At 40.1% G+C, this 26,603-nt stretch overlaps 1 protein-coding gene and 1 long non-coding RNA gene across 4 annotated transcripts in view; one reads left to right on the forward strand and one right to left on the reverse strand.

Moving 5' to 3' along the window:
* LOC140186707 (phosphoprotein associated with glycosphingolipid-enriched microdomains 1) overlaps positions 1-26,603 on the forward strand; it is a 99,546-nt gene that overhangs the window by 66,237 nt on the left and 6,706 nt on the right. For both annotated transcript variants that reach the window (XM_072241200.1, XM_072241209.1), the window contains one exon: positions 15,309-15,368. In XM_072241200.1, the coding sequence (XP_072097301.1) occupies positions 15,309-15,368 (60 nt within the window). The remainder of the gene's footprint in view (positions 1-15,308; positions 15,369-26,603) is intronic.
* Positions 757-26,603, reverse strand: part of LOC140186720 (uncharacterized) — a 56,423-nt gene continuing 30,576 nt past the window's right edge. The window contains exons 4-5 of one of the 2 annotated variants that reach the window (XR_011882926.1): positions 18,968-19,019; positions 757-1,314 (exon numbers count right to left, since the gene is read on the reverse strand). This is a non-coding gene — a long non-coding RNA (uncharacterized lncRNA). The remainder of the gene's footprint in view (positions 1,315-18,967; positions 19,020-26,603) is intronic. The other variant, XR_011882927.1, reaches the window with a different exon arrangement.

The raw sequence follows: 26,603 nt of genomic DNA on the forward strand, positions 1-26,603 counted from the left end.
TATCAGAAAGGTGTGGATTGGGATAGATTGTTTTCTGGCAAAGGGATGCTTGGCAGGTGGGAGGCCTTCAAAAGTGAAATAATGAAAGTGTAAAGTTAGTATGTTCCTGTTAGAATTAAACTCCTGTAAAAAGTTTGTATATTCTCCCCCATGAATGCATCGGTTTCCTCCTACAGTCCAAAGACATACTGGTTGGTAGGTTATTTTGTTAACTGTCCCATAATTAGGCTAGGGTTAAGTCGGGAAATTGCAGGTGGCACGGCTTGAAGAGCCAGTGGGGTCTATTCCGCGCAAGGGAACCTGGGTTTTTGAGGGGTACTGAGGCCCAGCTTGAGAAGAAGAAGGAGATGCATAGCATGTATAGACAGCAAGGAACAAATGAGGCACTAGAGGAGTATAAGAAAATCGAGAGAACACTTCAGAGCGAAATCAGGAGGGCTAAAAGATTGCAAAATGCTGCTCCGGCAGAGGAGTAGAAGGAGAATCCCAAGGGCTTCTACAGATATATTAAGAGTAAAAAGATAGCAAGGGACAAAATTGGTCGGTGTAGTCATCAATGCATGGAGCTAAAGGAGATGGAGGAGATCTAAAATGGATTTTCAAAGGTTAAAATTTAATGTCAGAGAAATGTATACAGTATACATCCTGAAATGCTTTTTCTTCACAAATAGCCATGAAAACAGAGAAGTGCCCCAAAGAATAGATGACAGTTAAATGTAAGAACCCTAAAGTACCCCCACTCCCCTCCCTCCCGCGTGTAAGTGGCAGCGAGCAACAATCCCCCCCCACCAGCAAAACAAAAGCAAGCATCAGCATCGCCACTGAGCACTAAGCGTGAGCAAAGCAATAGCAAAGACACAGACATGCAGTTACCCCAAAGACTTCACGTTTCACCCAGCATTTGACATACCACAGGTTCTCTCTCTCCCTAATAAGGGAGAAGGAGGTGTCTCCATTTTCTGGACAAGCAGGGAGACATAACAAACAACTCGTTGGTTTACGATGTTAAAGGTCCATTATGTCACTTTTTCCGAGCTCTGTGCCTGAAGATTGCAAAGATCCTGGGTCTTGGGGCCCACAGCAGTAGATTTTCCAACTGCCCCGACGACACACGGGTCTCCTGCCGTGACACCGACCGTCGATCCACCCGTCTCCAGAACCCGAGATCTTAGGTTTCCAACTCTGAGCTGGACTCTCAGGCCGAACCCTTGGCATGCCGAACAATGGCCAGTTCTGAAACCCCGAGAACAGGTCGCATTCCTGCAAAGAACCGAGGTCAGCGTGTAACTCCATGTCAGGGTCTTCAAAAGAACTCTGAAAGGGAAAAATAAAGATATTAAAGGTGGACATAGCTGTTTCCGAAGATGCAAGCGAAGGAGTCGCCGTTTTCACTCAGGAGATGGATACAGAGTCTATAGAACTAAGGCAAACCAGTAGTGAGCTTATGGACCATATTTGGATTAAAGAAAAGAAGGTGCTTGCAAATTAGGGTAGATAAGTCCTGGTAAGATGTCCCTCGGCCATTGCAGAAGCTAGTGTAGAAATTGTAGTGGCCCTGGAAAAGGTACTTAAGGAGACCTTAGCTGCGGGTGAGGTGACAGAGGACTGGAGAAAAGCTAACATTGTTCCATTGTTCAAGAAAGGCTTTAAGTATAAGCTGGGAAATTATAGAATGGTGATCCTGATGTCAATAGTGGGTAAATTATTGGAAGGTATTCTAAGAGACAGAATATATAAGTATATGGAGAGCTAGGGTCTGATTAGTGATAGTCAGCATGGCTTTGTGTATGGTAGGTCATGTCTAATTAATCTTATAGAGTATTTTTTAAAGAGGTTACCAAGGAAGTTGATTAAGGAAAGGCAGTGGATGTTGTCTACATGGAATTTAGCAAGGTTGTTGACAAAGTCCTATTTGGAAAGTTGGTCTAAAAGGATCAGGCATATGACATTCAGGAAGAAATAGTAAATTGAATTCAATATTGGCTCAGTGGGAGAAGCCAGGAAGTAGTAAGTGGTTGCCTCTCTGACTGGAGCCTGTGATGAGTGGAGTGCTGCAGGAATCCCTGCTGGGTTTGTTATGGGAGGGGTATGGAGGGCTATGGTCCGGGCGGGACTAGGCAGTTTGGCATGGACTAGATGGGCCAAAAGGCCTGTTTCAGCATTGTTGTAGTAGTCTATGACTCTAAGGTTAACATTAAAGAATGGGAAAAAAAGTGATTAGTTCACAGTCATTCTAGGTAATGATAAAGGTCGTAAGATGGGAGGTGGGGATTATTGTGGTTTAATACAAGGATAAGGAAAAAAATCCTAAATTTCATGTTGATATTAAATACAGGTGGGCTCTACAAGTAATTAGTAAAGCACAGAAAATTATTATATTTAAAATTATTTATGTTTTGTAATTATCTGTATAAGTAACTCAGTATATGTGACAATAATAAAACAATACTAATTCTAGTTCTACTAGAGAAATAGAAAAGTAGGAAGGTCTTGTTTCAGTTATATAGGGCATTAGACAGACCACATCTGCAGTTGCCTTGCGGAGCACTGGTCCACTTACTTATACAGGATGATGATGCATTGGGACCAGTTCAGCTAATGTTTGCAGAGTCACAGAAAGATACAGAATGGAATCATGCCCTTCAGCCCACTGAGTCTGTACCAGCCATGGACACCCACTTACTTTACTATCTGGAGTGGACAGATTGTTCTAAAAGTAAAACTTTGGATAGGCTGACCTTATTTCTCCTTGAGTGTGGAAGAGTCTAATTGAAAGGTAAAAGAAGGGTGGCTTAACTAGATAAATATTGAAAGTGTGTTTCCTCCTTTGGGAGAATCTAAAGCTAGGTGCTACTTTTTTAAAGTAACGGTGATCCATTGCAAAGAGAAATTAGGTGATATTTTTTCTCTGTGGGTGGTGAGTCTTTGAAACTTTTGTCTTTCAAGGGCAGTGGAAACTGAATCTTTGAAATTTTAATGCAGGATTAGATACTTATCAAACAAGGAAGCAGAGCTAAGGTTAAAATCAGATCAGCCAAGATCACACTAAATAGTGGAACAGAAGAACCTCTGCTCCCAATTCACATGTTTGACCTCTTTTTTGTAAAGGATTTAAAAGGATGTGTGTAAAAGTGTAATCTGATCGGTGGGGTGACAAAAGTCATGGTAATCTGAGCTACTTTGAGATATGCAAGACTGACCTCTAATTATATGATCTATGAGATTAAAAAGTGAATGTGTGTGAATGTGACTTGTCTCTACAGTATGTGTTGAGTCATTCCATTTTAATCAATCGGTGAGTGACAAGTGGGTATCAAACCTGTCTTCTCTTGAGATTTTATCTATTGGTTTATTATGCCAAGGTGTTATTTTATTGCTGGACAATAACATGTACATGATAAGTCTAATTATAGTAGCTGGCAGGGCAAATTTACTCTTTCAGAATAGTTACTTGATATTGTGTAGCCATACAGCATCTGATAGGATTGCAGTAGTTTTGTACATAACTGCATTAAAGAGTTCAAATTCAAGAAATTATAAACTGAAAAAAATCAATTTAATGAAATATTTAAAACCAAATTCAACCTCTCTACCTGTACCTAATATATTTCCCAGATAACAGGAGTTTAATAAGGAAAATACAACTTTTTCTTACCCTTTTGCATTTCTTAATTTTCCTTTTCCTTATTTTTTAAATTATTAAAATGCAAGTTAATGCCCACTCCTAAATACTTTACATGACCATAATAATAATTCATAAATCCCTTTCTTATCTTCTGGTAAGATGGCACCACGCTCAGACAAAATCAAAGGTGTACTTGTTTGTCCTGTACCTCATTTTACAATTGAAAGTCACTGCTGGATACTAAGAACGTCAAGTACTGCAGGAATACACCATCAGCACATTGCTCGATAATGATGGAGCTGGACTTATTGCATACTATTGCTTTGTATATCGCTGGTGTGATTGTCTTGGGCATTTTTTTTTGGAACACAAGACTCTGGTGGATATTGGTAACACAGAATACCACATTCGGCTCACTGTTTTATTGGGGAGACCAAAGGCAAGGGAGCTGCCTTGCCTCAGTTGTGGTGAGGACTAGGCCCACGCTGCTGGGTCACCTGTTGTAGACGCCCAGGAGAAAAGAGACCAATGCATTTTGGGAGAGCTAGTATGGGATGCACTGAAACCTGTACTCGGTGGGAGACCCAACAGTGCTGCTCTCCAGTGTTTGCTCGGTCATAAAGCGAGCTGGACCAGTAAAACTTTCCATAAATCTACAGTCAGAATCAGAATCATGTTTAATATTATTGGCATATGTTGTGAAATTACAAACAAGGAAAAATCTACAGATGCTGGAAATCCAAGCAACTCACACAAAATGCTGGAGGAACTCAGCAGACCAGGCAGCACCTATGCCAAAGAGTACAGTTGATGTTTTGGACCGAGACCCTTCATCAGGACGGTGAGAAAAAAAAGATGATGAGTCAGAGTAAGAAGGTGGGAGGGAGAGGAAGAAGCACAAGGTGCTCAGAGTAAGAAAGTTTGGGGGGAGGGTAGGAAGAAACAAGGTGAAAAATTATCACAACTGGAGACTTCCTCGGCTGCAGTGGATAGCCATGACACCTTCTGTGCCTTGTTATGCCCTTCGCTCTCCACGAAGCTTCGCAGCACCCACCTTCTCAGCCATTGGATCTTGTAGTTGATCTCATCTGCCCAGTCTGCCAAAACTGGCTTCGCATGCTGGGGTAGATGTATTTCTATCTCACTGGGGTTGGAGGTTACCACTCCCTTACCTGGCTTAGCCTGTCTGTCGAAGCGGTGTACCAGGGTGTGGTCACTGTGGCATGCAAACAGTTACTTGGTGCCACAGGTGAGAGCTGGGCAGCAGGTGGGGACCAAAGGTGGATGAGCTGCCCCTAGGCTGAGAACGAGAAGCCTGCCACCAGAGATGCTACCCCTCCCTGTACCCCCCATATATCCCATAATAAAAAATATTGTATGTCCAGTATAAAGAATAAATTAAATAAGTAGTGCCAAAAGAGAAGGGAAGCACTGAGGAAGTGTTCATGGGTTCATTCTCCATTCAGAAATCTGATCACATAGAGGCAGAAGCTGTTCTTGAAATGCTCAGGAGGTTGTTCCTCCTCCTTGAAGGTATTATTGAGAATAGGGCATGTCCTGGGTGATGGGGGTCCTTAATCATGGATGCTGCATTTTTGAGGCATCATCTTTTGAAGGTATCCTGGATGCTGGGGAAGTTAGTGTCCAGGATGGAGCTGCCTGCTGATCCCTCGATGAGGACTGGTAAGCATTCCTGAAGTCCTCAATCAATTCCTTAGTCTTACTGATGTTGAGTGAAAGGTTGTCGTTGCGACACCACTCAATCAGCTGATCTACCTCACTCCTCTACGCCTCCTCATCACCATCTGAAATTCTGCTGACGGTAGTCGTGTTATCAGCAAATTTGCAGATGGTATTTGAGCTGTGCTTAGCCACACAGTCGTGGGTGTAGAGGGTGTAATGCAGTGGGCTAAGCACGCATCCTTGAGGTGCACCTGTGTCAATTGTCAGTGAGGAGGAGATGTTACTTCTGATCTGCACTGACTGTGGTCTCCTGATAAGGAAGTCAAGGATCCATTTGCAAAGGGAGGTCGGAGACCCAGGGTTTGGAGCTTGTTGATTAGTACCAAGTGTATGATGGTGTTGAATGCTGAGCTGTAGTCAATAAAGGGCAGCCTGATGTAAACAGTGCTATTGTCCAGGTGATTCAAAGTCAAGTTGGGAGCTAGAGAGATTGCAATCTCTGTAAATCGATTGTGATAAGAGGCAAATTGCAGCGGGACCAGGTCCTTGCTTCGGCAAGATTTGATTCTAGCCGTGATCAACCTCTCAAAGCACTTCATCACAGTTGCTGTGAGTGCCACTGGTGATAGTCATCGAGGCAGCTCACCAGCAATTCTTGGGCACTGGTATCCAGGGGACTTGTGCTTTTTTTTTCTTTGTGACTGTATGCTTTTCTGAAATAGTAATCATAAGGGCTATTTGTGCTCTGTGCTAATGCAGTTGGAAATATGTTTTGCTCCTCGGCAAAGAATGTTGCTTTGTTTGACTGTACTGTATCCATGTATGGTTGAATGATAATTAAACTTGAACTTTGGCTATTTTTAAAGCTGAGGCAATTCTGTAGATAAGATACTCCTGTACTGTTGTGTGCATTCCAGAAAGCTTGGGTTGATTGCTCCTCATAAGGTAGTGTAATGGTGGGATGAAACTCCCATCTCTGACCCTGATACTTGCTCATTTCAAAGTTTAAAGTAAATTTATTATCAAAATACATATATGTCATTATATGCTACCTGAGATACCTTTTTTGTAGGCATTCACAGCAGAACTAAGAAATACAGTAGAATGAATGAAAAATTACACAAATGCTGCTTAGCAGCTAATGTCCAAAAGACAATCTGTGCAAATACAAAACAAAAACAATAATAATAACTAAATAAATTATACTGAGAACGAGTTGTAGAGTCCTTGAAAGTGAGTCCATTGGTTATGGAATCAGTTGTCTTGAGGTGAGTGAGTTTCCTATCGTCAACTAAGTGGGATTGTTCCATCGTCTCCAGCAAGGAAAGCAGGGGAGATAGCAAGTTGGAATAACCCCAAAGATGAACAAATCAGTTGGCTTTGTGGCCTTTCTTCGAGGTAAGTGTATGGAGCCAAGTGTCAGGACACTGGAGCAGGGATCCAATCACAGACCCAGTACTGTGCACACATTGGTATTAATTGAGTAACAAATCCTGAGGTGCAAACAAAGTTGGCGTCAAAGTTCAGGCAGAGATCAAAACATCCAGAGAAATCCAAAAACTGGAATCAGGAAACAGGCAGAGTTGATATTCAGACAGACTACAGATATGAATGCTGGAAAGGCTCAGGAAAATTTACTGGCACAATCAGGCAGCAATCAGGTGAAAACACAGGACTGAAATACACTGAGCAATAAACAGAGAGGCAGATGATAGGTGGAGCACAATGAGACACCGGTAGCAGCAATACAGGTAATAATGAGAAGCAGGTGAGAGATGGAGTACTCAGTAATACAGGGGCCAGAGCAGAGTAGAGCATGGCAATACAAAACCACAGACTGACAGCTAGGGGGAAACATAAAACGACAGAGTTCAACTGGAGGTACTGACACTAAGTTAGACTGTACTGCTGGCTTCAATCATTTAGAAATACTCAGACTATCACAAGCACTGTATTCCTGCTGATACCAGAAGTAGTAATTAAGCAGAGGAATTGCCATAGGCAAGCCATGCTCTGTTCCAGTATTTATATTGTATGTGATACTCAAAAGAAAAGAAACCAGTTGAAATTTGTTAAGGTGTGAAATTAAGTCAATGAGAGGGCCAACAATAGTCCTTCTGTTATACTCTTCTCACCACGAAGGAGTTGGATATCAGAGGATAAGTCGTCATTCCTTTTCTCACTGTTAATTATCTATCAGCCATGCAGTCCACCTCCTACCATTCCTACTGCCACTTTTCTTTCTGCTATTGAATTTCAAAGCTACTGCAGACATAGAACTGAATATTAGCATCTTGCTGTATGCCTTGAGAAATGTTTTATGTTTGCAAAACTACTGTGAATTATTTAGCAAATTTTTTTGAAACTCTGGTCAACAATGAGCAGAATCATAATACAATATAAGAGATTGACAAAATTAAGCCAAGTTGAGTTGGATAAAATTTAATACAGAGAAGTGGGAAATGATTAAAATTTTACAAGGCTGAAGGGAGTAACTTGCAGAGATCTAAAGAGTGTAGGGGAACAGTGGGACCTCATTGTAATTGTTCTGCAGGTTAATTTTGAAAGTGGCAGCACATATTGGTTAGCAAAGTGAACAGGTACTAGAGCTTCATAAACAGAGGCATGGGATAGCAAAGCAGGATGATTTTGCTGAACTTTAGCAAAATGTTGATCAGGTTACAAATGGAGTATTTTGTTTAACTCCAGAAGGATGTGATGATCCCAGAGGGAGTGCAGAAGAGATTCATTAAGTAGCTACAGGGATGGGGGATTTCAGTTATAAGGTTCGATTTGAAGAGCTGTGGTTGTTGCAATAAAGAAGGTTAAGTGGATATTTGATGATATGTACAAGATCATTATGCTTTCGACAGAGTACTTAGAGAGAAGTTGCTACCATTTGTAGATGACCCAATGGCCTGAGACTTAACGTTCAAAGTGCTGGGTGAAAGATCTGGAGGATGTGAGCAAAACCATTTTAATGCTGAGAGTGGAACTCCCCGCCTGATAAAGAGAGTCAATCAAAGTTTCAAAGGAAATTGGATAACCATTTGAGGGAAATAATTTGTGGGGCTACAGATAAAGAGCAGAGGAATGGGACTGAATAGACTTCTCTACAAGGAACTGCTATGGACACAACGGGTTGATGGGCCTTTTGAGTTGTTACAATCCTACAATTCTATGGTCCGTGAATGCTTCCATCATAACCGATTGTGCTTTTATACTAATCCAAGGAGTACTAGAGGCTAATCCTGCCCTTACATAAAAGGCATACCATTCAATTAACCACAAGGAATTTCACAGGAAATGAACTTGCATACAAATTATATCCTGGACCAATATGTGTCAGTTACCCCTCAAATATTACTATTGCAGATGCAAAATGTTCTTTTAAAATGCAAAAGATTCATTGATGTGAAATTCACAAGCAATGTAATGAGTGATAATTTTTGCTGGGTATGGACACCCAGCTGCAATTACTTGAGTTGTCACAAACAGTATTCAAATACTTAGCTGTTGGTTCAGGTTAGTAACTCAACAATACACCTTCAAGTTATCCTCTAGCAATTCTGTAAGGATATTCACATTTCTTAATATTGGTTCATTAATCAGTATTTGTTAGATGAACACGACTTGATTGTCATCCTTTTTTCTTGTATTTATGAATTAAATTGTAATTATTCAACTAGTGAGTTTTGCCTTCATAATGTCAAAGAAAGCTTCTGTAATATTCAATGGAGGGTATCTTTGACAAGAAACAGGGGAGAACTAGAGGTTATTCATCAATCCACATCTTGTTTCTGCTCCTTAACTGTATAACTAATAGTACCCTTAACAGCATCAAGTGATATCTTTAACAAGTACAATCTACAAACTTAAAGTTGATTTATTTTGTAGCATAAATAATTGGGAAAGGCAAAGAAATGTATGATCAGAATACAAACACCTTGATTTCAGAACTTGTGTATCATAAATCAGCTCATGGACTTACATACTTAATTGGTTATGAAACGCATTTTGCTTCCTCTGAAGTCATGAAAGAGATAATAACAAAAGATTTTCTTTTAACTTCATCAACTCATTCTTGCCCTTTGTCATGACCCATTCTCCAAGTGAAAAATAAAACCAGGAAGCACTCTTCATGTCCAGTCTTGAGCCAGTCCTATGATAGTGATTAAGATTAACGGCAAATAATTGAATGATCATTTTATTATGGAAAAATGTTTGGCTTATATTCACTGTTCCACTGACACTGTAGCAGGATTTGCAATGTACCATGTGAGGAATCTGATTTTTACTATTATTCTGTTCAAGTACCCTATATGGGTACTTGTACCGATTTCTTAAACGTGTTGCACAACCTAAGTGTATTATGTAGACTATTCCTGCATTCCTGTTACAATAGTGCATGCTCTACAAAGTAATGGGTTGAAATAGGTTTCCCTCCACAGAATATTTATCAAGCTTTGATGAGTCAAAATGCTCTGTAGTAAGTATTGGGAAAACTAAAGTCATTGTCTTTACCCCTACCACAAATGCTCAAATTCAAGTTAATTTATTGTCACATGCATGTGTGTGCGTACACACACACACACACACACACACACACACAGCATAAATTCCATGAACAATTAGATTTTTGCAGCAGCAGCACAATCACTACACACATAATAAACATCAGTTAACATAAACTTAAATTAACATAACTTATGCAGAAGTTACATGACAAATAAAGAAACTGGTGCAAGTTGAGAGAGAGAAAACAAAGTATAGGTTGAGGTAGTATTAGGGTTTTCTACGTCAGTTCTGGATCCTTATGGCAGTGGAGAAAACAGTTGTTGAAACTTGAGGGTTGGGTCTTCAGGTCCTGGACCTCCTGCCTGATGGTAACATCAAGAAGAGGGCATGGCCTGGATGGTGGAGGTCCCTCATGATGGATGTTGCCTTCCTGAGACATCACTTCCTGTAGATGTCCTGATGGCAGGAAGAGCTGTACCCATGATGGAACTGGTTGAGTCTGCTACTCTCTGTGCCCTCATGTGGTCCTGCGCTTTCGAGTTTTTAACCAGGCCATGATGCGACCAGTCAGAATGCTTTCCACTGTGTATCTGTAGAGTTTGTCAGAGACCTCAATGACATGCCAAATATCCTTAAACATCAAAGTAATTAGAGATACTGGTGTATCTTCTTCATGGTTGTATCTATGTGTTGGGTCTAGGATAGGTCCTCCAAGATGCTGACACTCAAGAACTTGAAGCTGCTTCATTTTCCACTGCAGACTGTTCAATGAGGACTAGTGCATCTTCACCTGACTTTCCCTTCCTTAAGTCCACAATCAGTTCTCTGATTTTGCTGACGTTGAGTGCACAGCTGTTGTTATGACACCACTCAATCAGCTGACCTATTTACTTCAGGACACTATCTCATCACCAACTCTGTTCTCCTGTGTATGACTCTATCCTTTCAATTATCACCTTCATTTAAGCAGACTGACTACAATGTTATAACCTGTAAAGTTCCAGCCTCCTCTTTCCCATCTCATCTTCCATCTATAAGAATAAATTACACTCCATAGCTATTATCACAAGCTCAGAATGTACCAAAGGTATAAACAATTAAGGAAGCCCTTCAGAAGTGTTGTGATGATTGTGAAATAAGAAACACATCATCCAATATGTTCAGTGTGGGCAACAATGTGATAATGGCCCTTATGTTTTTGGTGATGCTTATAGATATTAACTCACAAGTGTGGGGCTTGGCGATGACAATACTGTTGCTTGTTTCTGTCACAACTATGGCCCAATATTTGTAACCTCTGTTCCTAATTATTCACCATCTATAAACAAGATGCATCAAGATACCAGCTGAGGAATCTGAACTTTTCTTTATTTAGTCCCAAGAGCAGAAGAAACTTGGCATCATTTAGAAACTAAGAGAATCACGTCAATAAAGCTTCATCGTTCTAAACAGTAGTGCTGTCTATCACTGGCACACCACACCATTCACAAATTCCAATTAATCACTCCGGCTATTCCAAATGCATCCTGTTTACCACTCAAGAAGAACAAGGGGAAAGATTCCACGTGCAAGTTCTACTCCAAGTTGCACACAAATCTGACTTGGAAACATATTGCTTTTACTTCAGCTTTATTTTGTTTACACCCTAAAGCTCCCTACCCTACATCGGAAAGAATCCAATGGTTCAAGAATACAGCCCAGCCACTTCTCAAAGGCAGTCAGAGAAAACCTACAGCACAATATGGGCCCTTTGGCCCACAAAGCTGTTATGGTGGGGAAAAAAATTCCAGCCACAGTCACATCTTGAAAATAAATAATATTTTCTTTGGAAAGTTGCAGTACTGTCATGTTCAGTCTTCTGCTTGTCAATAATTTAAGTTCTCCTAAGCTTTGCTGTCCATATCGTGACTTGCATTGAGTTATCATTCATCCACTCAATGCTTGTGGATCTACTTTCACTTTTTTACCCTGTGTTCAAATCCAACAATGGTTCATCTAGTTTATCCCTGGTCCTTCTCTCTGCCTTTATCGTTCTGCCGTCAAACTTCTGGACTCTAAGCTTTAGAGTTTATTTTTCCAAGACCTTTAAAACTTCTTCCACCACAATATTACATGTCTAAGTACCTCCTCTATTGACTCCGCATAATTTATTTTGCTTAATGTATTCTACTTCAAACATATTGCTGTATGAAAGTTGCCCTATGAATTTAAGTTGTTGTGTTACAGCCTTCAACTTTTAAGTCAGAATTGAAGTAATTCAAAAGGTTAGTTAGAGTATGAATATGAAATTAGAATTTAAAAACTCAACAATTAATCAAACCATATGATACAATTTGGCAGCAACTGTGTTGCTATGCCAAAGGTTAAAATCCAGATATGCTGCAGCAGAGGTCTCCTTCAAATCAAGAGCTGTTTTATAATTTTTCCATCCAAGTCAAAGATATCATTCAACCAAAATGTAAAACATGAGTGCAGTAAAAATTCTGTGGGAGCTAATTCAGAAATAATTGTAACAATTCTTTTTCTGGAGTGCCAATTTCATGATAAAAGGCATAGATCAAGTGGACAACCAGAGACTTATTCCCAGGGTGAAAATGGTTAATATGAGGGGGCAAATGTAATTTTTACATTGAGAGTTGGGGGGTAGTAGAGGCAGGGACATTTAAGAAACTCTTAGCTAGGCACATGGATTGATACAAAAATGGAGGGCTACGTAGGAGGGAAGGGTAAGATTGATTCTAGAGTTGGTTAAGAGTTCGGACAACATTGTGGGCTGAAGGGCCTATACTATGCTCTAGTGTATACAAAGCTATATAAACGGAACTATAGGTATAGGCTATCAAGAATACATAGGTGTCCCCGAGCCTTGTTCACTAAAACAGATTGTCAGCAAACTTCCATTGCTGGAACTTTCTCTTTGCAGTGGCTCCTCAAGTCAAGTAGGGAAACAAGTCTTAATGACTTGGTGCTTTCTATTTAGTATTTTAAATTTGTTACAATATTTATTAGGTTAATTCTCCTTGCCACTATTTCTGTGCTTAGTAGGATCAAAGGAAACCGCACTCAGAACCAAAGATCAGGCCAGAACTATGAAAGGCAGATTGCAGAGTGATGCAAGGCAGTACAACTTTATACAGAGGGAGGAACAGCTGGAATAAGTTGCCAAGGAGTGTGGTTGAGTCCAGCACACTAGAATAATTTAAAGAACAAAAAAGAGATGACAGCAAGGTTTTGATCCTGACAAATAGAAACTGAAATGGTACCTTAAGCTAAACTGATCTTATAACCTTGGGAGAAGATCGCAGTAATTTAATACCATAAAATGAAAGCCTTCATTTAATCCTGACACCTAAAATGAAAATAGATAGACAAAAGCGATAAGGTCATATGCCTTTTATCAGATTGATGTGCTGTTGGTTTGATTCTATGTGAAAGATCATAGGATTCTGGGAGTGTTGGAGGATCACTCTGAGCCCCAGCAAGCAGGTTAGCCCAAAGGAAATAAGGTCAGAGCTTGAGTGTTGCAATCCTATCCTCAGCTCATATTACCCGTAAACATCACATCCTACTGCCTATTGGATTAGATCTTTAAACTGCACTTGATAACTAACAATGACGAAAAAAGAAACATACCACAAATAACTGTAGGCAATTCATAAAATATTGCAAATTTAACAAATGTTAATTGAATTTATACTGAAAAGTAACTTGATAAGAGAAATGGAAAGATCTGAATTTATGAAGTGCCCTTTACATTTCATGGCCTAGAATTTCTCAAAGCCCATTTTGAAGCACAGTACAGTTATAAAAAGAAATTTGCAGCTCTTGAACAGCTAGGTCTCACAAATAGCCACTAATCCCTAAGGAGTCTATCACGGGTGCAAAGGACTCGCTTTCACACCAGTTCTGTTGGTTGCAAAGTGACTGTCAGGCCAATATAGGATCTGCAGTGTCTGCTATAAGTAGATAGGTAGTGCTGCAAAGGTTTATGGTTCGCTGGAACTTTGTGTACTCCAAGCAGAGCCTACACATGCACCTATTCCAGAGACTCTGGCCAGTCAGTACCTTATCAGATGCTCCTTATCCCATGAGTCACTGAGAATGCTAAATTTTCTGTCAAAGAGACATTAAGAATATTCTTGAAGTACTTTCTCCATTCTCTTAGAAACTCTTCCTAGGTCAGAGCTTGAGTAAATTGCATGTACCAGGACTCTGGTGTTGGCATCTAGGCGACGAGACTCACTAAATTTAATCAGTTTTGATTTTGCAAAAATTGGCCTGAGAGAGGTCAATATCCATGACATTGTTTATCCATCCTGTCAATGCATTTGGTGGATTTTACAAAATACAGTTACCAGTACATCTTCAGTATTTTGAGGTGGCAGCTTTAAATTGTCTATGCTTTCAAAGCAGTCCCAAAGTCAATGCTACTGAGCAGACCAAGAGACTGATGCTGGATTTATGATATTGGTCCTCGATTACTCATTTGGTAGGAGGCTGTTCTGGTGCAATGGAAGTATTGGCAACTTTCTTCACTGAGGTTTTTGCTCAGAGGTAGCTTTCAATATAGGCAAAGCAAATCTGTATCTTATTGCAGAACTTGATTGTTAAGGGGTGGGTGATTTGATGCATACAGTCGAGGACCTTAGTCTTCCAGATGTTACTGTACATTAATAGAAGCTCTAACTCAGAAACCTATGAGTTTAGTATTCACTCAAATTGTAAGAACAATATCTGAAATCATGTGAAACACTGGAACTATGCAGCAGATCATTCAGTCTTAATGGGGAGAGAGAGAAAGAGAGAGAGACAGAGAGAGAGAGAGAGAGAGAGAGAGAGAGAGAAAAAAACAAAAAAAAACACCAAGCTGATGTTTCATGTTGTAGACCTTCCTGTTCAGATGAAAGGTCATTGACTTGAAATATTAACTCTGGTTCTCTTTCCACAGAAGCTGCCTGACCACAGTGTATTACTTGCACTTGAATTTCTATCTTAGCTTTTCAACGTCTAGTTCATTAAGGCAGTTCAAAAATATGTTGATGAAAGAAAGAGGAAAATGCAGCATAGAAACAGGCCCCTTTGCCCATCCTTCAGAGGATCTGTCAAAGGCCCAGCACCTAAGTGCAACTTTTATGTGTGTTGCTTGAAATTCCAGCATCTGCAGATTTCCTCGTGTTTGCACCAAAAAGATCTTTTTATCTTCTGTTCTTCCTCATGCACCATCAAAAGCCATGCTTTGCTGTGAAGCTCTGTTATTCTAAGTAATTGGAAAGATTCATTGAATAAATTTCAAATACACTGCAACAGAATTACAAAGTTAGAGGTTAAATGTTAGGAACAAAAACACATGACTACATTAAATCAGAAATTAAATGAAGCAATAATCTGAATTACAATGAAAAATAGAAATAGAGTCTGTAAGCACAGATATAACAAAATGTTATAGCTTACTATCGTTGTAACAATATTGTCCTTATTACAGAGGCAAAGCCGCTACTTCAGTAAGTCCCATGAAAAGCTCCACTCAATGACAGATGAAGAGGTTAGTAACATTCACTTCCTTTCTATCTACCTACTATCAATGTATCAATGTATTGTTAACTTATTATCTGATTATGTAATTGAATACTGTAATTAGTGGTTTCATTCTTTACTTTTTATCCATCTGTGAGTGCCATTGTTATTTCAGTGATAACATCTTAGTTCCTACCTCATGAAATCCAAGTTTCACATCAGAGAATGAGTAGAGATTTTTGGCAAGCTACAATCAGCGCGAGAGGCCGTTCATTGGAGACACAGTGTGAGATTTCAAAAAAACCTGGGTGCTTTTCGGCACTTTTTCAGCAGGCTGCAATCCGTGCAGGGCCAGTAATAAGAAGGGAAGTGTAAGCAGTGTAGCCATTGTCAGAGTGGAGCAGTGTGAAAGTAGTCCAGCTTTGGCTCAACAGGGTATGGGCGAGAAGAGGTCTGGGCAAGCACAGGTGGAGGTTCTAAATGCATTTCTAGTACTTAGAAAGTACTTTTCTGTTACTATGTAGCTAGTGCACTGAGAATAGGTCTGGAGGTAGTGGTATGGTCTTTGTATGAGATGTGTGAACTCCGGAAGACCTCCAGTCTATGTGATAACCATATCTGCATAAAGCACATTGAGCTACAGTTCCTTAGAGACCATATTAAGGAACTGGAACGGCATCTTGATGGCCTTCTGCTCATACGGGAAAATGAGGAGGTGGTAGGTAGGAGCTACAGGGAGGTGCTTACCTGTAAGTTGCAAGATTTTGGACTGACCATTCATTGCCAAACCGCGAGGAGTGTTCTATTTTAAATGAAGCTCTCTAAATTGAAGAATCTACCTTGACATAAAGATCCCTCACCACTCTTCAAAAAGTGAAGGTATTCTCTCCATACCTCTGCCAAAAATTATCCAAGTTATCATGACACAAACAGTTTTGGCCTGTTTCACCATTCACTATAAAGTGAATGATCTGAGACCTCATATTCCTTCCTATTCCCCAATTGTGTATTCTGCATTTGAGCTTATAAAACATTCCTATTCATCATTATAATTGAAATTTAAACAGGAAATGTTTTAAATACTCAGCAAGTCAAGCAGTATCTGTGGAGTTAATGACATTGCATCAGTACTGGCTAGTTTGGATATAAATTGCTGTGGTCTGCAACTAACAAGCTCCTGGATCAGCTGTGACTGGCGTCATGGCTATGAACTCGCTTTTGTGAACTTCAGTTCTGAATGTTACTTCTTTACTTTTATTGTTTGCACGATTTTTTTTTTAAATTATTGGATGTTTTACACTGCTATTGGGTTCCTTTGTTCTGTGGCTGCCTGTAAGGAGACAAATCTCAAGGTTGTATATAGCATACATACTTCGACAATAAATGTACTTTTAACATTCTTTGAACTTTGAAATTAGTAAGGCAGAATTTATTTCTGCATTTGGGGAAAGCAAATGCAGATTTGTGACTTCTCTGCAGAATACCTCCATTGAATCCACAGGAGTGGCACTGGGTTCCAGTCAAAGGTCAAAGGTTCATTTATTATCTAAATGTACAACTCTGAAACTCCTGAAAGTTGCCTGTTCTTTTTATATTCCTTTCCTAAATAGACCTCCCTTTGCTTCCTACACTGCTCCAGTAAAGCCCAACATAAGCTAAAATTAAAAACAGAATATTCTGGAAATATTAAGCAGTTCAAATTTTACCTTTGAGCGAAGAAGCAGAGCTAATATTTCAGGTTTAAACTCAACTGTCAACCAACATAAGCTTATCAGTCGGCATCTCACTTTAAAACATGTCACGTCAGGTCTCTTTCTGGTTGCCTGAAATTGAATTTTTAATTTGTATCAGAACTAGGCAAAACTAATGCAAGGTCATTAACTACAGTAAGTCTCCATGGATACTGCTTGACTTTCCTTCATGTTTACAGCATTTCCTGTTTTAATTTCAATTATGTCAGTGAAATCAGGATACTTACTACATATTAAGTTCTGCCAAATTCAATTCCCCTGCTCTCAATCTTGTGCTATTCAGCCAGCTTCCTAACTGGGCCAAAGTTTCCCTAACCAAGTCCATAAACAATATTCATAATTATTTGCTTGCTTACATAAATGACTATACTACAAAAAGATTACATGTTTGCAATTTAGTTAGTTCTTATCTACTTCACGCCCTTTCTATGCCTTACTAGATAATAATACTCCACAAATCTAAAATGGGATTTCATTTATCATAATATTTGCTATAAGAATAACCTTATTGTATAAGCGTATTACATTTTATTGTGCTGCACTTTCTCTGGAATTTTAACACTTTATTCTGAATTCTATCATTGTTTTGCCTCTACTAACTCAATGCACTGATGTGACAAACTGATCTATATGGTTGGAATCCAGAGCAAAGTTTTCACTGTATGCTCATGCATGTGACAATAACAAAGCAATTTACCTATTTAATTTGCATGATTCTACTTTGGTTGACGGATAGTTTGATTTATTGAACTGAGTTTAAAACTTAACTCAGTTCAATAACTCAAACCTCATAAATTTGTGAGGCTACATTGATGCCATAAAATTTTGATTGTCAATGTAGGTCATGAGTTCTAATGCTTTAGTTCCATTTCATATGTACCATACCTTCCTGCTAACAAGACCCAAGGCACTCTCCAGCCCCTATTCAGGATATCTGCTCTCACAACCCCTCCACAGACAGAACAGAGATTGAGTTTCGCTATTTTTCCACCTTTTACTCCTATCTCCTGTATCCAGTATATCATCCAATGCCATTTCCAATGGCTCCAATGGGATCCCACTCACCACCAATTACATCTTCTTCTTTCTGCTTTCCACAGGGACTATACTCTGTGTGCTCCATTCAACCACACCTCCACATCCCCATTCACTTACCTCTGCAAATGCAAGGTCATTCATCACTACCCAGGGACCTTCGACATGAGGCTGAGGTTCATTAGCACTTCCTCCAACCTGGTCTATTGCATTTGGTGTGCCCGATGTTAATCTCTACATCAATGAGACCAAGTACAGACCAGCTAACTGATTTACAGATCACCTGGGATCTACCTGCGTTGCTCATCTTTAGCTTCCAGTCGCATGTCATTTCAACTCCCCTTCCCAGTCCCACACTGACCTGTTTGTCCTCTGCCTTCTCCACTGACGTAGAGTGGCCAAAAGCAAGCCTGAAGAGCAACACCTCATATTCTGCTTGGGCAGCCTGCAGCCCAATGATATGAACATTATGTTTTCTAGTTTCAGGTAACTCACTCTCCCTATGTTCCTTTCTCAATCCTACCAGCCCATTGAGATTCTCTCCCCCACTGTTCACTGTTTTCATCTGCCCCATCGCCCCCGCCCCAAGTAATGTCACTTAGACTCATTGCTCTCCCTACATGGTTCTATCTGAATACTACCCATGTTACCTATCTACCTAGGTTTCTTCTCCTTTGGTTCATTTTTCATATCCCCTTCCCCATCTGGTTCCATCTGCCCATCTACTATCCCTTAGTTGGCTCTATCACCTATCAACTTCTCCTCTTCCCCACTAGGTGCGATCTATTTTATTTTTTCTTATGTGTTTCCCCTCCCCCCCCGCCCCCCCGCCACAGCTTACCAGCTACCATCTCACTTCTTTGTACACCTCGAAGCTGGTGCAGGATCTCAACCTGAAATATCAACCATATGACAATCATACTATAGACTGCTTATTTTAATACATCCTTTTCCAAAACACCAAGCAATTCTTTACTGTAAAACTATTTGAAATACAGAACCTGCAGTTTGTTTTTGTCCTAAGATCATGGGGCCTTGTTTATTTCACATTCTTACAATGTAGATACACCAGAATTTCACATTGATATGTAAGTGACAAGCTAAATCTGGAATCAAAACCTATTTTGAATGGATCTGTGAGCACCAAATAATCTGAGTGCTTTTCTGGGAATTTGATTTTAACACCATGAGTAACTAAACTCAGTGTAAACTAGGTTTAAAAAAATACTCGTGAAATTCATGGATTTGATTCAAAATTATTTATAGGTCTCCTCTTTTTCCAAACAAAATATCATGGCAAAATATGTTTATACAGCTGTAATTCCCAGAACAGTAATAGAGTAATGTTACAATCTTTAAGGAATTGCTTGAAGCTTTGAAATAGAATATATTAGGGGAAAAACATCTGTGCTCTCATCATAGTTGTCATGTGACTGAAGCCTGGTTTCTTTTCTCTTGTACACTGAGCCAGAGTATCATTAAAGTCGAAAAGTAACATGAAATGCTAAATCGTCACGTGGATGTTTGAGAAGTGTTTGAATTATTGAACTTTTATCAGAATAGGTTTTCACTCAAGTAACACAAGTAGAGAGAAATTATTGATAATAATGTAATTTATCAAAGATGGCAAGCTGAATCCTAAACAACAGAAAACGTCCAGATACTGGAAATCCAAGCGACGCACACAAAATGCTGGAGGAACTCAGCAGGCCAGGCAGCATCTATGGGAAAAAAAAGCACAACGAAGGCCCAAAACATCAAATGTTGTTCTCTGTTGCTGTTTCTGTGCGAGCAGGATCTCAAATCTCATCTGCCTGCCTTGTTTCTATATTCTTATTTCACTTTGCTCAAGTCATTTGAAGCTCCTAATTGGTGAAGGTAGACTCCAGCAGGCAGCAGCATGAAGAAGCCCTCAGCTCTATGGGGAAATGGTTTCACAGATCTCCAGAGGGCTGCAAATGTTCAGTCACTGAGTATACATTCAAGGCTGAGACTGATAGTTTTTTTAGGATCAAGTGGAATAAATGGGAAAAACAGATAAGGTTCAAGGGGTAGGATGTTATTTCTGACCTTGGATCTGCAGATACTCCATTCAAATTATCCGTTTAGAATCTGCTTTTCAGAAAATGCATTATTTTTGGAAGTAGAAGCAGAAGTAGGTCCAATGACTGTCAGGCCAGCTGCACCATTCACAGTTGGTTCAGTCTTGACCTCAGCATTACTTTCTTGTTCTTTCCTTGATTCACTTGTAGTTCAAATGTGCCCATGTTTACCTTGCAAGCATTCAGTAATAACTTCACAGCTCTCTGGTGTGAAAAACTCTAAAGATTCACAACACAGAGTGAAGAAATTCCTCATCTCTTTTTAATACTTGGGTCCTCTTATTCCAACAATATACCATCCTTGCTTGAGATAACACTCATGGGAGAAACATCCCCTTGGAATCTTATAAATTTTTTTTCATCATCTTTCTTACAGTAACTCCTTCACTGCAGGAATCAAATTAGTCAACCTTTTCTGCAGTGCCTCCAATGGGAGTGCATTATTTCTTAAATGTGGAGACCAAACCTGTAAGCATTACTCCAGGAATGGTCTCACCAGTGCCCTGAGAAGTTACATCTGAACTTCAGTACCCCATGCCTTTCTAATAAAGGGCAATATTCCATTGGCCTTTCAAATTATTTGCCCTACCTGCATGCTAAAGCTGTATTTGATGTATGGCCACGTCATGTAAAGTTTCCATTCCGAAGAATGGTCTGTAAGCCGGGTTCTCCATAAGTCAGAAATGTGTGTTTTTTATATTGTATTACCCCGCATCCATATGTTATTATTCTTTCATTTCATTGAATAAACACCCTAATGCTATCTATAATGAAATATATACTCTAGTCAGTCATTAACGAAGGCAAGATAACATGACACTATTGTGACTAGCTTAGTAAATGCTTTAGAAATGTGTGGAAGAATGTGCCAGCAGAAGAAGTGGATGTGGGTTTGTTTACAGCATTTAAAGAGAGATTTGGATAGGTACATGGATAGGATGGGTATGGAGGGCTAAGATGCACATGGAACTAGGCAGGATAACAGTTCAGCATGGACTAGGTGGACTAAAGAACTGTAGAGCACTATTAATATGCATAAGCTCTGATTTCTGTAAGTCAGGTCATTTATAACCAAGGAATCCCCTATACCAAGACCCAATTAACATTCAAGTACAGCAACATAATAATAATAATAATTTGAGTTTTCTTCTGTCTTTCCCAAGTGGCTGCCTTCGTGTTTTCCCAAATTATATTCCATCTGACTTCTCACACACATAACCATTCAATCTGTTTTGCAGGCTCTTTGTGAAGACTGCTTTATAAATTAGCTCCTTGTATCCAGGAGGTTGAAGCAAGCACTTGGACTGAGTTTGTTAAACTTGCATACTTCGGGCTCTCTCTAGTCAGATGTTTGTCGTTCGCTTTTGTTTTAAATGTTCCTTTACTAACAGTATCACTGAAGTCATCACCTGATTTTTAAAAGCATTTTCTGTAATGATTCAATGTTTCCTTTTCAGTATTTGACTCTGTTGTCTGATGATTAGCAATTGTGTAAGAGCATTGGGTAGGTAAGGAAAACACAGAAACATAGAAATTGACAGCACATTACAGGCCCTTCGGCCCACAATGTTGTGCCGACCAGGTAACCTACTCTAGAGGTTGCCTATAATTTCCGTACTGCATACCCCTCTATTTTTCTAAGCTGCATGTACCTATCTGAGATTCTCTTAAAAGACCCTATTGTATCCGCCTCTACCACCATCGCACCCACCACTCTCTATGTGAAAAACTTACCTCTGACACCCCCCTTGTACCTACTTCCAAGCACCTTAAAAGTATGCCCCCTCGTGTTAGCCATTTCAGTCTTGGAGAAAAGCCTCTGGCTATCCAGACAATCAATGTCTCTCTTCATCTTATACACCTGTATCAGGTCACCTCTCATCCTCCGTCGCTCCGAGGAAAAAAAGCCATGTTCACTCAACCTATTCTCACAAGACATGTTCTCCAGTCCAGGCAACATCCTTGTAAATCTCCTCTGCACTCCTTCTATAGTATCCACATCCTTCCTGTAGTGAGGTGAGCATAAGTGAACGCAGTATTACATGTAGTGTCTAACTAAGGTCTTATATAGCTGTAACATTACTCAATCCCACAGCTGATGAAGGCCAGCACACCGTAAGCCTTCTTAACAGCAGTGTCAACCTGCACAGCAGCTTTGAATGTCCTATGGACACGAACCCCAAGATCTCGTTGATCCTCCACACTATCAAGAGTCTTACTATTAATATTATATTCTGTCTTCAAATTTGACCTACCAAAATGAACCTTTTCACACTTGTTTGGGTTGAACTCCACCTAGCACTTCGCAGCCCAGTTCTCCATCCAGTCGATGTTGCTCTGTAACCTCCGACAACCCTCCAGACTATCCACAACACCCCCAACTTTTGTGTCATCAGCAAACTTGCTAACCCACCCTTCTACTTCCTCGTCCAGGTCATTTATAAACATCACAAAGAGGATGGGTCCCAGAACAGATCCCTGCAGAACACCACTGGTCACTGACCTCCATGCAGAATATGAACCAATTACAACCACCCTTTGCCTTCTGTGGGCAAGCCAATTCTGGATCCACAAATCAAGGTTTCCTTGGATCCCATGCCTCTTTACTTTCTGAATGAGCCTTGCATGGGGAACCTTATCAAATGCCTTACTGAAATCCACATACACTACATCCACTGCTCTAGTTTCATCAATGTGTTTTGTTACATCCTCAAAGAATTCAATTAGGTTTGTAAGGCATGACATACCCTTGAAAAAGCCATACTGACTATCCCTAATCAGATTATGTCTCTCCAAATGCTTATAAATCCTGCCTTTCAGGATCTTCTCCAACAACTTGCCCACCACTGAAGCAAAACTCACCAATCTATAATTTCCTGGTTATCTCTACTCCTTTTCTTGAACAACGCAAAAATGTTTGCAACCTTGCAATCCTCTGGTACCTCTCCCATCCCTATTGATGATGCAAAGGTCATCGCCAGAGGCTCAGAAATCTCCTCCCTCACTTCCCTCAGTAGTCTAGGGTATACCTCGTCCAGTCCCAGCGACTTATCTAACTTAGTACCTTTCAAAAGTTCCAGCACAACCTCTTTCTTAATGTCTGTACACTCAAGCGTTTCAGTCCACTGTAAGCCATCCCCACAATTGCCAAGTTCCTTTTCACTGGTGAATACTGAAGCAAAGTACTCATTAAGTACCTCCGCTACCTCCTCCAGCTCCACTAGGGAAGGGCAGACTGTTCGCCTGGGAGGGAGCCAGGACATTCTGCCATATATAAATGGAGAAAATTTCAGAACACCTTGAAGTGCAAAGGGACTTGGGAGTCCTCGTGAAGGATTCCGTAAAGGTTAACTTGCAGGTTAAGTTAGTGGTGAGGAAGGCAAAAGCAATGTTAGCATTCATTTAGAGAGGACTGGAATATAAAAGCAAGGATGTAATGTTCTGCCTTTTTAAGATGCCGGTGAGTCCTCACTTGGAGTATTGAATCCTTTATCTAAGAAAGGATGTGTCAACATTTGAGAGGGTTCAAGGGAGGTTCGAGAAAATTATTCCGGGATGGGATTGAAAGGCTTATCGTATGAGGTTCTGGGCCTGTACTCACTGGAATTCAGAATAATGAAGGGGGATATCATTGAAACCCATCAAAAGTTGAAAGGCCTCAATATAGTGGATATGGAGAAGGTGTTTCTTATGGTGGGGGGGGGGGGTGTAAGACCAGAGGACACAGCCTCAGTATACAGATATAACCATTTAGAACAGAGATGAGGAGGAAATTCTTTAGCCAGAGAGTGGTGAATCTGTGGAATTCATTGCCACGTGCAGCTGTGGAAACAAGTCTTTAGGTATATTTATGGCAGAGGTTGATATATTCTTGATTAGTAGGGCTTGAAAGGATACTGGGAGGAGGTAGGAGATTGGGGCTGAGAGGATCAGCCATGATGAAATGGTGGAGCAGACTTGGGGAGCCAAATGGCCTAATTCTGCTCCTATATCTTATGGTCTTGTAAAAAAACTTCAAAAATCATTGCCTCCAACTACAATTTTCTCTTCATAAATTATGATAAGATTAGTTTAACACAACCAAGTACCCAATTATTAGAAAGGCAAACAAAGACTTAACAGTGATATAATTATCTAAATATTGTAGAATGCTGTAGTACAAAAGTGCCTTAATCGGTCTGCATCTTTTTCTAAGCCCCTATACTATCTTTAAGCCAACTGGTGGTGTAGTGGCATTAGCAGTGGACTTTGAGGCAAATGGTCCCAAGTTCAAATCTGGCCAGCTACTTACACGCGTTCCATCTGTGCTGGGTTGAGCATCAAGCTAACAAATCAGCTTTGTAAAATGCAGACACATATTAAAGAAACAGCAAAAAATGCCCCCCGATGCACCACAAGATATAAAAAGGAACAGCATGCCATCTTTGGTATTCTTTTTTTTCCAAATAACTTCCTTATAGAGACTATAAACCAACAGCGAATGGTAGAGAATTCTACATTATAACAGCCATCTGTATTCAGAATTTTTTGAACCGCCTAGTTGATTACTTGTGTGTAGTCTTAAATCCATGCCTTTACATGGCCTAACAATAGGAAATCGTAGACTAACAAACACAGAATAACAACAATACTCCTCCAACAGTTAAGTTTTAATAAACATGTAAATCACTGATATTGATGACAAGAATTATATCATTAATGAAGTCATGCATACTATATCTAACGTATGTTAATTCATTACTTCTGAGATGTTAAATTAAAGCTCTCGAGAAGCCAACATTCCAAACCTGTGTTTTGAATAATTTAAACAAGGACACCCAAGTCCTCTGAAGATGTTTTTGTGCATAGCAACACATGAATCACAACTAGCAATTAGGACAGCACAGAAACGGTATACACACAAAATGCTGGAAGAAATCATCAGTCCAGGCAGCATCTATGCAGAAGAGTAAACAGTCAACTTTTTGGGCCAAAAACCTTCTTCAGAACTGGGAAAAGAGATTAGTAGTCATAGTAAGAAGGTGGGGGAGGAGAGGAAGAAGTACAAGGTAGTAGGTGATAGGTGGAACTGGGAAAGCTATAGATTATATATACAGGAACATCAGTGAAACCCAACGTAGATTGGGAGACCGCTTTGCCGACCACCTATGCTCCATCTGCCAGAAAAAGCGGGATCTCCTGGTGGCCACCCATTTCAATTCTACTTCCCATTCCCATTCTGACATGTCAGTCCATGGCCTCCTCTACTGCCGCGAAGAGGCTACCCTCAGGTTGGAGAAGCAACACCTTATATTCCGCCTGGGTAGCGTCCAACCTCATGGCATGAACATCGATTTCTCGAACTTCTGATATTGCCTCCCCACTTCTCCTTCTCCATTCCTCATTCCCATTTCCCTCTCTCAGCTCTTCTCCGTACCGGCCCATCATCTCCCTCTGGTGCTCCTCCTCCTTCCCTTTCTTCCATGGCCTTCTGTTCTCTTAGATATCTCCCTTTCCCAGCCCTTTTTCTTTTTCACCAATCAACTTCCCAGCTCTTTACTTTACCCTTCCTGCTCCCCTTCTCCCGGTTTCACCTATCAACTACTACCTTGACCTTCTTCCTCTCCTCCACCCACCTTCTTTCTTCAACTTCTAATCTCTTTTTATCCAATCCTCATGATGGGGCTCAGCCTGAAACGCCAGCTGTTTACTCGTTTATATAGATGCTGAATGGCCTACTGAGTTCCTCCAGCGTTTTGTGTGTAATACTTTGAATTCCAGCATCTGCAGGCTTTCTCTTGTTTGTCACATAAATAGTATGTTAGCTTTGAATAACAGTGTATAATCCATTAGAGATGCTGACAGGTTTCTTTCCCTGAATGAGGATCTAAAATTGTTTTCACTCTATGAACCTTTGGAATTCTCTGTCCCAAGTATCTCTGGATGCTCAACCGTTGAATGTATTAATCATTGTCAATTAAAGTTTTGTACACAAAAGGAACCAAGCTATTTGATGATTGGGCTGGACAATAAAATTAATTGAGATGTTGTCTAATGATCTGATGGAATAGCAGAGTGCTTGATGGGCAGAATGGCCTTCCACTGCTTTACTTTCCGTTGTACCTTCAGGGCAAAGTAATTTACTCTCTTTGTAGGCATTTGCATTGATAGTCTCATTGAAGCATCTCGGAAAGAACTAAAGCTTCACTTGTTACATTGTTAATGACTAGCCAGCTGGCTACAAATATAAATAATGCTAATTAGTAATACAGATCTCACCTTTATCTTGTGCCTATAGCCTAGAGTCCTCAATTAAATTCTGAAATAATTTCAATGAAGACTATTTTCTAAGCGGAGATCAAATTCAGAAAACAGATGTAGAAAGGAATTTGGGAG

This window comes from Mobula birostris, chromosome 2 (assembly GCF_030028105.1).
Source record: "Mobula birostris isolate sMobBir1 chromosome 2, sMobBir1.hap1, whole genome shotgun sequence".
In the NCBI taxonomy this organism is placed as follows: Eukaryota; Metazoa; Chordata; class Chondrichthyes; order Myliobatiformes; family Myliobatidae; genus Mobula; species Mobula birostris.